This window comes from Cladophialophora carrionii (genome assembly GCF_000365165.1).
Source record: "Cladophialophora carrionii CBS 160.54 unplaced genomic scaffold supercont1.1, whole genome shotgun sequence".
Taxonomy (NCBI): Eukaryota; Fungi; Ascomycota; class Eurotiomycetes; order Chaetothyriales; family Herpotrichiellaceae; genus Cladophialophora; species Cladophialophora carrionii.
In genome coordinates this window covers 1,893,434-1,905,518 of record NW_008481816.1, presented here as the reverse complement: position 1 = coordinate 1,905,518, position 12,085 = coordinate 1,893,434, and the positions used below count along the sequence as shown (strand labels likewise).

General features: G+C 55.6%; 4 protein-coding genes across 4 annotated transcripts; 2 read left to right on the top strand and 2 right to left on the bottom strand.

The window, feature by feature from the left end:
- Positions 1-1,125: 1,125 nt before the first annotated feature.
- On the bottom strand, positions 1,126-2,615 carry G647_00671 (uncharacterized protein; the record flags this gene model as incomplete). Its single annotated transcript, XM_008724074.1, has 8 exons — positions 1,126-1,374; positions 1,445-1,808; positions 1,869-1,899; positions 1,949-1,974; positions 2,030-2,184; positions 2,235-2,279; positions 2,360-2,441; positions 2,488-2,615. 8 exons carry the CDS (start codon positions 2,613-2,615, stop codon positions 1,126-1,128), a joined length of 1,080 nt encoding a protein of 359 aa, XP_008722296.1.
- A 726-nt stretch (positions 2,616-3,341) lies between these two features.
- On the top strand, positions 3,342-5,159 carry G647_00670 (uncharacterized protein; the record flags this gene model as incomplete). Its single annotated transcript, XM_008724073.1, has 4 exons — positions 3,342-3,502; positions 3,564-3,967; positions 4,029-4,240; positions 4,323-5,159. The coding sequence occupies 4 exons, from the start codon at positions 3,342-3,344 to the stop codon at positions 5,157-5,159; spliced, it is 1,614 nt and encodes a 537-aa protein (XP_008722295.1).
- Positions 5,160-5,643: 484 nt separating this feature from the next.
- G647_00669 (uncharacterized protein) lies at positions 5,644-7,616 on the bottom strand (the record flags this gene model as incomplete). The annotated part of the gene is made up of 3 exons (XM_008724072.1): positions 5,644-6,169; positions 6,236-7,322; positions 7,376-7,616. 3 exons carry the CDS (start codon positions 7,614-7,616, stop codon positions 5,644-5,646), a joined length of 1,854 nt encoding a protein of 617 aa, XP_008722294.1.
- Positions 7,617-8,760: 1,144 nt separating this feature from the next.
- On the top strand, positions 8,761-11,233 carry G647_00668 (uncharacterized protein; the record flags this gene model as incomplete). Its single annotated transcript, XM_008724071.1, has 2 exons — positions 8,761-8,811; positions 8,903-11,233. 2 exons carry the CDS (start codon positions 8,761-8,763, stop codon positions 11,231-11,233), a joined length of 2,382 nt encoding a protein of 793 aa, XP_008722293.1.
- Between the last annotated feature and the right edge of the window lie 852 nt (positions 11,234-12,085).

Sequence of the window (12,085 nt, the reverse complement as noted above, 5' to 3'; positions counted from 1 at the left end):
CGACGTCATGGCGTGTCAAAGGACAAGCCAGCTGATCGCCCCTCGTGTGGGTGGTCGGATCTAACCTTGTCCGAGCCCGCGTTACGGGGTAGAAAAGAGGTACACACTGTCTGTGCCGTGTGGTTGTGCCCGTCATGCAGCAACAGAGAAATGATCGACAGGTGAGCGTCCGGGGGCTACACTTGCGCCTGAATAGGAACCAATTAACAGCAGAGGGGAGCGTTTGCTGTGTGGCACTTGGGGGAAGAAGGAATCGCCCTCGACCCAAGTTTAGCGTCGACCGACGTCAGCGACGCAGGTTTGCGTCATAGAATGGGGGGCAAACGCCAGTAAACACCAGTAAACTCTGGGAATAATCGACCAGACATTGCTGGATCACCGAATCCGCAGTCCGTTGACAGCGGTGTACAACGTCTGTGCAGGGAACGAAGCAACAATATCAACGGCTACCTCGTACATGCGAGTATGGGGTGCATGCTTGATTGCCCTGTCCGTGTCTTGGGAATCGCGGCGAACCACTTTCATTCGTGGTGTTGTGCGCGGCGTTCTACTTAAGCCTTTGCCACGCCTTGGCCCGTCCATTTCATGCCCACGTGCCTTCCTTCCTAGAGGGAGAGAGAGATTGTGTGTGCGTGTGTGATTTCCTGCGCACTTTGATGATCAGCCCCAAGTGTACTATACCGGTACCATTACCCTCAAGGCCATATAAAGACAGACCATAGCAACGGCGATATTTCCGGCGCAGCAGGCATGAGGATGTTTTCACTGAGTTTATCCCGTCGATGCGCCCTGTGATATCAGCGTGGGCGATCTACTTGGTGCCGCTGGTCGGTCCTCCGATCGATGACCGAAATGAAAATCTCTCTAGCAGCGTGCTGGACTGTTACCCGCGAGTGAAAGTCTATTTGGCGCCAAGGGCTGTACGATGCGGTGGCCTTGCCCGGGGTACAGGCCCAGTGTCATTGCACAAGGGTCCCAGTCGCACAGCGTGTCATCACCAAGCGACCAAAGCCCAGAGTGCTGTCAAGGTTCCATTTTCTGGATAGGAGAAATACGCAACGTCAACTTTTCTCTGGAAGGCCCGCTCAGATAACCCCAATTCTCCCGGTGACAAACCTTCAAGTGTTAATGATTGTCCACGTGTTCCGGCTTCCTACCCGTGATGAACCAGCAGTACGTGTAAAGAAGTCTGGACCTGTCGTTGAATTCTTTCCTCACGTCCGCCAGCAGGACGTGGATCTCCTCCTCCGACCAGCCAAGAGCACGTGTGAGATACGCGAGCGTGACGGCTTCTAGAGCTTCATTCATCTGTACCTGAAGGTATGCCCCGATCTCACGGAGTCTGCGGTCTTTCGGCCACGCACCTATCGGAGTCTGGGCGCATAGTCGCAATTAGTGGGTGGCTGATCCATGGCGCCAGGGAAGGCACGCGAGAGATGCTCACCTTGATCCTCTGCGTCTGAATGCCCACAAAACCAGCTTCTTCAAGATGGGCTTCGAACCGGGACGCATAGTTGAGGCGCCGCCCGAATGAGAGACTGGCCTCGTCGACCAGTTTCTGCCATTTGACAATGGCCGAGTCTTCTGGGAGGCCTCCAGGCACCTGGGAGTAGAACCAGACTTCAAACTCCTGGATCTCGATCCAGCCGCCAGGCTCGAGAGACGTCAGCGCCTGTCTGTACATCCTCGTCCAATCCCCAATGCTGCCGGACAAGCTGCGCTGGTGGATGTAATGGAACTTGCGACTTTGCGGATAGTCCCACTCTTGCTCAAGGTCATCGATTATGAAGGTACAATTCGGGGCAGTCCTGGTGGCCCGTGGTCAGACAGACAGGGCGCGTTCGTGATGATGGGGGTGACAAGCTTACATATCCGGTTGAATCGGACTGAGATCGACAGCTGCAAGAAGGCATCAGTACGCCGTTGGTTTGCGGTTCAGGGGACTTACCGAAGACTTGGGCCGCTGGAAACTCGCTAAATCGGGTATCAGCATAGGCTGCTGAGCGTCAGTGCAGAATGAGGATCCTACTCGGCGAACTCCAGTGCCCAAAGTCCAGTCCCGGTTCCGATATCCAGAACTCGCTGGGGGGTGTCGATCGGGGCGGTGTGGAGCCGGCCACCTTGCACGAGACGAAAAATATGGTGCAGCATGTCGAGCCGCTCTTGTTCTTGTTCGTCGTTGGGCTAAGACGTGTCAGTGTCCGGCCTCTCAACAAGTTTCCCGAGAATCGCACAAAGGCGTAGGCGTCGGTGCCTAGTCGCTGGTATCTTCTACCATTCTGCGGCCCTTGATCAGCGTCTCATGCGCCACATTCCGGTATCCAGATGACCTGCCTCATATCTGCACTGGTATCAGTACATTGAGGTTCTTTGGAGGGACGAAGACTTGCGTATAATTCAACGCTGACGAACGGAGCGTTGTGGTGATCGACGACGTGTCGCTGATTACACGTCAGCTCAGTTGATACTGCAACGACGCAGACATACCTTCCCTCATAGCCCGAGTCAGCATCATCGAGGCCACCTTGCGCTCCCTGCTGGATCTTTAGCACTCGCGCTGCGTGACGTGGCGTGGGCGCACTTGCCTGGACATCAATGTGCGCGTCCCTCTCCATGGGAAAGCCCGCGCTGGACTTTAGGCGTGGATGATACCCGCGCACATCACAGCCGCAGAGGATGATGCACCGAGTAAAGAAGTGTTAGGCCCTCAGAAGGTGGAATGGTCGAGATGGATCCTCGTAACGACTCGACTTATGCGAAACTCTGATCGAGGAGGGGCTGAGCTGCCGGACTGATGGACGCGGGGAGCGACAGAGAGACATCCGTAGTCTGGCGCGAGGACCGGGCAGTCTTCGGGCCGGAGCATCGAGCCGGCGTGCTGCGTTCTGATTGTTGCGCCAATCTTGCCGTGGGAGAGTTAATTAAGCTTCCCTTTATAGCGGCTTGCAGGAGCGCGAGGAGGGTTTGGTGGAGGGGACACACCTGGCAGATTGTGTGGACTCCGTACTGGGTAGAACTCGTAACAGCAGACGCGTGGGGAGCATAGTGTGCACGAATGGTCAGCCCCGACTTGCCCTCGTCTGGCCTTTCTCATCGCCTATACGCTTTGCTCTTAGCGAGCGTCGGCTGCCTGAACGCCAGGCAATTGTTGGCCAGAGGCACAATGGGTGCTCCACGAGGCCTGGACTCCATACTCCATATTGACTTCGACCGATAAATGATTCCCCCCTCACCGCACCCATGCTGCACACAATCTCATACCTTTATCTTCCGAAGTGAGGACCCGTGCAGGTTGAGTCACAATCCATCGACTGGATGTAACGGCACCACCAAGCATAGCCATGACCTACCCAGACATGCTGGGCGCCTCTCCCCTGGGATTGGTCTGTGTGCTTGGGCCCGTGTTGGCAGTGACCTATCTTGGCGGCCTGGTGATCTGGCGGCTCTATCTGTGTCCCCAGGCGCACATCCCCGGGCCGACGTTGGCAAAGCTCACATACTGGTACGATCACCATCACACAATCCAGTGTCGTGACCCTCAGAACGACTCACTCACTGCCCAGGTACGAATTCTACTACGACGTCGTCCTCGGCGGTCAATATATCTGGAAGATCCGGGCGCTTCACGAGCAATATGGGCCGATTCTGCGCATCAACCCGGAGGAGGTCCACATCAACGACGCCGACTACTACGACCAGGTATATGCCGGCGCCACACACAAACGGAACAAATGGACCTTTTTCACGAATTCGAGTGGGCTGCCGCAGTCGGCGTTCGGCACCCCAGACCACAATCTGCACCGCATGCGCAGGGCGGCGCTGAATCCCTACTTCTCCAAGGCCAAAGTGCGGGTGTTGCAGCCGCGCATTCAGTCCAGTCTGGACAATCTGATGGCTCGGTTTCGCGAATTCCAGGAATCCGGAGAACCTATGACGGTGTCGCTGGCGTATGCTGCCCTTGCAAACGGTGCGTCCCCTGTGCCGGCTTGTGCGCCACCAAACTTGACGAGACTGACGAGGCGGCACAGATATCGTCATGGAATACGCATTTGCGCGCAGTGACAATCGGCTGCTGGCCCACGACTTCGACCCAAGCTTCAAAGAGGCCGGCGAGGCGGGGGCCAAGATTGGCCATTTCGTCAAGCAAATGCCGTGGGTGTTGACTCTGATGAAAGTACTGCCGGACTCGGCGCAGCTCGCCCTGAACCCTGTCATGGCAAGCTACATCAAACTCAACAAGGTAAGCTTCTCTGAACGCGGTTTCCCAGGCGGGATCAGATGTGCCGTAACAGCGCCTTCATTAACGCATCACTCGCGACCAGGACGTTATCCGGCATGTTTCCGAGATCTACGCCCACCGCGGCGACCCCGACAGCAAATACAACTCGCAGACGACCATCTTCCACGCCATCATGCAGGGCGACCTGCCGGAGAAGGAGAAGTCCCCCGACCGCCTCTGGCAAGACGGCCAGGTCGTCGTCATCGCCGGCACCCTGACCACGGCGGCAGCACTGTCGGAGATCACGTACCAGCTGCTCCAACAGCCGAGCGAGCTGCGCAGACTCAAGAAAGAGCTCGCAGACGCCATACCAGACCCGACGGCGCCCCTCGACACAGTCAAGCTCGAGCAGCTGCCCTACCTCTCGGCCGTCATCAAGGAAGGTCTCCGTCTGAGCAGCGGCATCAGCACGCGCTTGCAGCGCATCGCCACGGACGAAACCCTCATCTACACGGCCACGACGCGGGGCAACGACAGCAAGGAACCCAACACCGTCGAGAAGCAGTACGTGCTCCGGCCAGGCATCCCCTTATCCATGACGGGCCTGCTGATCCACCACTCCCCCACGTACTTTGACGACCCGATGACGTTCCGCCCCCAGCGATGGATCGATGACCCGAGCCTCGAGAGTTATCTCGTCCCGTTCTCGCGCGGCACCCGCGCCTGCGTGGGTCTCAACCTGGCGTACGCCGAGCTGTACGCCACGGTGGGAACCGTGTTCAGTCAGTACGGGAGCCGGGAGGTCCGCCTCCCGCGGGACAGAGGGTTTCTGGAGCTCTACAACACGAGCTACAAGGATATCGAAATCATAGGCGACGGGGTCACGCCGCTATATCGGCCGGACAGCAAGGGAGTCAGGATCACGGTCCATGCAGCATGACCATTTTTCTTTCTCTGTGTTTTAGAAAACTAATGCCCTGGCGCTGAAATGTCCTTGATAAATATTCGGGGAGTCGGGAGTTCCAGCGAAAGCGTTTCGCATGATACGTATGTCTGCCTGCCTGCCTGCTCTGCCCGCCTGCCAGGTATGCACACGCAGCTGTTTGTTGGTGATCGCCACTAAGTGTCAGTCAGTCAGTCAGTTCGGGAGTATTCCCTAATGAGAACCACCTCCCTGCCTGTAGATCCGTTGATATCACCTCCATTTCAGTTACACGTATCTCGGAGGCAAACGAGACCTACCGTGATGTACACTTCAAGATCTGCAGCGCTTTCTTCACCCACGCCCAAGGAATACTTCCTGATATGGACAATCAATATCATTACGGGACATTTCTGCATGTTTCAGGGTATAATTCAAAGCTATGCACAAACCACACAACACATACACACACCCGACCTTACGCCAGCGCCAGCGCCCAACTCTACTCCATCTCGGCGGGTCCGTTTTGTCGCACCGACGGGTGCGTCCCTTGCACTACTGCATCGGCATCCTTCTCGACAGGTTTCTGCGGGTCGGACTTCACGGTCGCTGTAGGTCCATCCTTCGCCGGCATCTCCACGGGTTGGTAAACGCCTGCGAGTTCGGCCGCGCGGTGCGAGGCGGCAGTGCTATACGACGGCAGCGAATCCTTCTCGGGGACGTCGGGACCTAGTCCTTGGCTTCTGCCCTGCTGGCGACGACGACGGAGCCAGAAGAAGACCCCGCCAGCGACGAGTAGCACGCCAGCGACCGCCGCTATGGCGATCCCTGCGATCGCGCCGCCAGATATTCCGTCGTCTGTTTCTTTGCTATATGGGCTTAGCGTGGCCGTAGCTGTGATCGATGGGGTTGTGCTGTCGCTCGGCGGTGGAGAGGTGGTGGCAGCTTGTCTTATGATGAAGAGGTTGCTCAGGCCTGTCTGGTCCCACCCTCCGTCGGGTTCGAGTTTCGTGGCATTCCCTGACGGCCTAGGATGATTGTTAGTCGATGGAGCTTCGCTTTGCTTTGTCTTTGCGGATTATCTTGGAACTCACCCTCCACCAATCACCTTGACCACTGCTTCGGGCACTTCGAAAGCCGGGGCTGCGGCATCGTAAACGCTGCCCCACTTGATGGTGCTCAGGTCAAGCACAGCCAAGCTCTTCTGTTCCCAATCGCAGTCGGAGGAAATATTGCTGCTCTTGCCACCACCGCCTACGGTGATCATTTGCCTCGGGGGGATGAAATGACATGTGACGCTCCATCGTGCATCTTGGCCCGTAAAGACCTTGACCCAAGTAAAGGACGGCAAGCTGAGTACATAGATGTCGTCGAAGATTGTACCATTGCTTGTTCCGCCGTAAAGGTAGATGCTGGTGCTGCTGTTGTCTTGCGAAGGTGCAGCCACCAAGCAAAAGTCCACCCGGGCGTCGGGAATGTCACCAGTTGCCTTCTGCTCGTACCACAGGTTGTTACCGCTTCCAGCCAAGCCGGTAAGGTCCATGGAGTGAATGTCGAAGATTTTGATCTCATCCATGGGAATGTAACCCGTGGTTTGGGTCTGCCCACCAATAAGCAAAAGCACGCCGGAATTGCCAAAGTTGTCGACGTATACGAGGCCTCCTCCTTGGCGATTGGTCTGAATGCCACTCAAGCCCGTTATATTCTTGATGGTGTTGGTTTGGGTCTCGATCACCACCATGCCAGACACGCCAACAGTATCGTCGCCGAGAAACTGAGTGCTGTTTGCTGTACCGTCGTCGATTTGTCCACCAACGTAGAAGGCGAGTCCTTGGTCCGGAGCTTCAGCACTGGCTCCCCAAGAGGGTATGGTGTCTAAGACGTTAGACGTGTCGACAGCAGTCCAAATATCCCCATCCATATCGTAGGTCCAAATGCCGTACCGCGTGTCCGGGGGAATCAAGAAGTTGGGGAATGACTGGTTGAAGTCGGAGGTTGTACCACCGAACATGGTCAGCGAGGGGGAGTCGTTCAAACCTCCGAACAGAGCGCCGTCGTGAACATTCACCGGCCATTGCATGCCGGCAACGCTGCCACTTTCGTGTCTGGCGTTCTGGGAGATGGATATATTTGTCTTCCAGTCCCATGACGCGGTCATGTCGACCGAGATGAGGTTCTCGTCTTCGAGGGCTGGGTCAGCTGCAGAATTTTTGCTGGGCTTGCACTGAACTCACTGATGCCGGTAGTAATCGTGTTCCAATCCTGTTGCCCGTCCGCACCAAAGTCGACGTATGTCTCAATGCCGCCATTGATATAGAGCGTCCCGTTCTTATAAACCGAGCTGTGTCCAATTCTTCTGCAAAAGTTCTTCACTGGATCAAGCGCAACCCCGGCCTGGACAAGATCCAATTGAGTCAACGCCAGAAGACCGAGAAGACCAAATCGGTGGCTGAGAACATGTTGAAATGAATCCATTTTGGCAGCCTGCTGTCTGTATCAAGAAATACCGCGCATTCAACAAGGGGCAATAGTGACCAAAGAACGTGAAGGCGTAACGAAGATATCGAGCTGCACAAAGGAAAATGGACGAGAACAATTAGAGAGTGGTGAGAGTAGGAGCCCGGTGTCGCGGGTACCCATTTGAGTAGTAATCGGAGCAGATCACCTTGTCGATCCTTTCATTTCCCGTCAGCCCTAGGGTGGCTAGAAGCGGTGGATGAACGAGAGCTGACCAGGCCAGCCAGGATCGGGGGCGCAGTTCGCCATTGGTCCTCGAGCAATTTATGATGCACAGGGCGCCGTCGCCCACGGCGACTTGGCAAGCAGGAATCCATGGTGCACCTCAAATATTGCCTAAGCAAGCAGCAGAGCCGCTGTTCTGGTTCAGCCATCTTCCACACGCAGAAGGACTCACATAACCAGTCTGGGGGCTGGGTGACAGCGGGCACCGAGTGCGTACCCAGAGAGCGGTGTGGTTAAGCTCGCTCAGCCTCATGGCCGCTCCCAGCTAATGGCTAGTGAGCGGCGGAAGACCTCCAAAAGTCGATGGCATGAAACGGTTTTGTAGACCGTCTGTACGAGGATGCGGTTGTTTGTGTGACGCGACAGGACGAGTCCTCCGTCCGGTGAACGAATACGAGCATTGTCGAAGCAGCCGAAATGACGATCTTATGGCACAGAAAACCACGCCGTCGGTGCTCTGATTTGTTTCATGGGACAGGCGAATCGGATGAAGACCGACATTTGCAAGAAGCGGAATGGTGTCGCAAACCGCCCCCCAAAGGATAAGCAGGAAGAGGCCGTGTTTCAGTTCCATCGAAAAAGGTAGCTCACGTGACTAAATACATCACGTGACTGCGCGTCACCCGCCAAGCCACGTTCCGGAATTCACGAGCCACTCAGCGGCGGCGCTCGATGTTTTTGTTGACATGATACGTCACACACTCATATAGACCGAAAGGACGAAGCTTCTCCGCCAAACGGTCAGGAAGTGAGCTGACATCCACAAATCCACCAGGGAACGAGACCGTTGGGTTTCGTCCTTCTCAGATCTTCGCTTCTACATCCGACATTTGAGCTGCTCTGTTCCTGAGCTATCAAGTTTTGAACGCCGCCGAAGATGGCCGTCCCCCGACGCCGCTCAGCTCGGTTGAGCGCTGCACAACAGGAGGTAATGTTGGGCCAGCTTGCCGGCAGGAACTCTTCTCAGCCGATTGCAAATACTTTGATCTTCGACTTGAAGCTAACATTTGCTCTCGCAGCGTGCTTCGCCACGAAAACCTACATCTGCAATACAACTCGAGTCCCTCGTCGAAAGAGATGAAACGCCGCTCGAAGAACCGCCATCGATTGATAATGTCCTCGCAACGCCCACCTCTATTGCCAAAATGTCCCAGCTATCCAGACTGTCTGTCCTCAAGACACCGAAGACCGAACCTCGACCTGACCGGGGTGAGATGCATCCACAGCTTCTCCATCAGACAACGGCCAAAGAACCAGATTCTGGCCTGAAGCTGGGGTTTGTTGATCCACCTCCACAGCCTCCCCATTCCGTCGCAAGCGCTCAGAACACTCCTTCGAGAACCCGCTCGAGCAACGCGAAACTAAGCTCCACAACCTTCGACTTTAATTTTGGTTCCGAGTCCGCCTTAAGCAACGAGGCGCAGAAGATGATGGATTCCGTTCGGGAGGAGGCGGCGCGAATCAAAGCCCAGATGCAGGCGGAGAGAGAAGCACAGAAACAAAAGGACTCTGACGCAGAGGCTGCCTTCGGCGGCATTAACGCAGCTGGAAGAAAGATTGCGAAGCCCAAGGGCAAGGCAGGCCGGTTCAGCGATATTCACATGGCGCAATTCAAGAAGATGGACTCGATAGCCAACCATCCATCGGCCTTCCGATCGAAGCGACCTGGATTTGCACAACCTACCACTCAGTCGCTTAAGAGAAGTGGGTCGAAGGCTGGTCTCGATGAAGTTGACCGACCTCGAACTGCTGGGAAGGGTACTCCAGGTCGCAAGCCCCCACCATTCCTTGGTCGTCCGACCTCAGTCAGCCCCTTCAAATCTGTGCCACAACAGCCTGAACGCACAGAAAAGCCCGCCCAGGTCAAGCGTGCCCGCCATTCTGAGTTCCACGATGTCTCCGCCAGCAGAGCGTCAGAACATTCACAGACAGCTCGTCCGGTAACCCATCCCAGCGCAGTTTCAAGCCACTTGTTGTCTCCCACAAAAGCCTCTTTGGCCAGAGCTGCAAATAGTCAAATTCCAGTAGCATCTCCGAAGAAGACACCTGGGCTCACACGGACCACTTCGATGAAGTCACTGCGAGCGACACCGGCGGTGCCCAATGCGAGACCATCTACATCCCATGGAGTGGGCAGCAATAAGGCAGCAACCAAAATTCCCCACTTTCAGCTGTCACTCGAACGGCCTCTTCCATCCTTACCGAACGAAAGTTGCTCGTCCTCGCAGCTGGCGCTCGAACAGCCATCCAAGTTGGTCCCTTGTCTTCCCGCTCCATCCAACACCTCAAGTTTCGCGTCAAGGCTGCCGAAACTCTCGGGTCTGAAGTCGATCCTTCGCTCACCTCGAAAGAATGAGAGTCCCGCATTGACGAAGGAAGCCTCAGCAACTCCTAGGCGGCCCACCACCGCTACCGCCACATCAGCCACCGGATCAATCAAGAAAGTCGACTTCACCCCAAGTGTCAAGTCTAGATACGCCGTCAAACTCGCTGCTGGAAGTCCTAGCCCAGCAAAACTACCACAACAACTAACACCAGGACACGCGCTGGCACCAGCTATCCCATACGACCCAGCCGCATACACTATCGACGACGAGGATGGATGGGAAGATGCCGAAGATGCTTCGAGTGAGATCGAGTATCCGATGCTCCCGGGAACATCATCGAGCCCGGGTAGCCCCGTGAAGGCCGACAACTCGTTCATCAACAAGGCAAAAGAACATAATCGTCGGGAGTCGAAGGAGTTCAAGTCCATCTTTACGACTCTACATCACCCATCTCGCACTAGCGCTCCCTCAACATTGACGTCCGTCAACACCACTATCAACAAGAACTATGCTCCTGCTTACGCCAACAAAGTCATGAGATCCCCTAGCAACGTCAACTTCTCCAACCCTTCTCCTTCGACTATCCGTCGCGTCCGCACCTCAGGTGTCACCACAGTTATTCAACCCTTCGAGGATACGGACGTCAAGACTATGCCCCACGGCCTGCCGGGGAAGAAGCGTCGACGAGCATCAGAAGACCAGCAGGACACAGACGAAGAGAGCGGCAAGGAAAACCGTCGCGCCTCTATCATGCCAAGTGTGCCTGGCGGGTGGTGCGACAGCACGCATAATGACGACGAGGAACAAGACGAGGGCGAGAAGCGCGGGGGCAAGCGTATGCGGATGGCACCCTCGCCTGACAAGATGTCTGTCGTAGCTGCAGACAAGACTAGTCCGGTCAAGAAGCCTCGACAGAGTTCCGCGCGAGAACTTGCCAAGCAAACTGCAAAAGAGCGGAAAGGTGGTCGACTGATGAGTCTCAGCCGACTGAACTTCCTAAGTCAGCCCAAGCAGAGAGGTTGAGTGGAATGGAAAGGGAGACAGAGGTCCGCGCGGATTCATCCCTCAGTATGTCGTCGAGAACTCGCCGCGTCTGGCTTAACAGCTGACAGGCTTCAGTGCACGCAGACAGAGTTGGATATGATCCTTCTGGACACACATCTGGCTCACTCGAAGTCACTGTGTAACGCAGTGCAATCTGTGGCGGCCATTACTTTCGGAACTTGTCTTAGTTGGCTGTGGGCTTTTGAGATGCCGTCTACCTGCTTGGTGGGTACAAATCTGGAGTTCTTAATGGTATGGAAGGGAAGGGGAAGGGAACTCGAATCAAATTCAGGATACTTGTTTCGCACGGTTGGTCGACTTCACCAATGGAGTGGTTTTGGTCTACAAGTTATGGGCACGGGTACTGGTACGGTTACGAATACGGAGTTTCATGGGCAATCATGGTTGGATACAGGCCTCCCAAAAGTTTTTCGATCCATGATCATAGTGCAGTGAGTCGGGCTTGAGGTTCACGCATACATATCTGGATGGCCTCGATTTTCGGTCTGTCTGTGGGCTGACTGTCGAGCCCCCGTCGTTGATGGTTTTGTTTACGTTGACATCTGAAGCAGACCGCAACTTCGATGTATTTCGGAGTCTCGCTCGCACACACGGCCTGATCTCTTGCCACGAGCAAGCAGGCAGGCCGACGGGCGTACTGAATACAGGACATTACTCTTTCTAGACTACCTAGATGAGATCCTTCCATCCCGTGATGCTTATCCACTTGACCAGGGCCGGCGCACAAGTCCCGTCCTACGACTGAGCCGGGAATGTATTTTGATCTCGAAACTGCGTAATCTAGATGGCCATTCACTCCGGTGGGAGCTC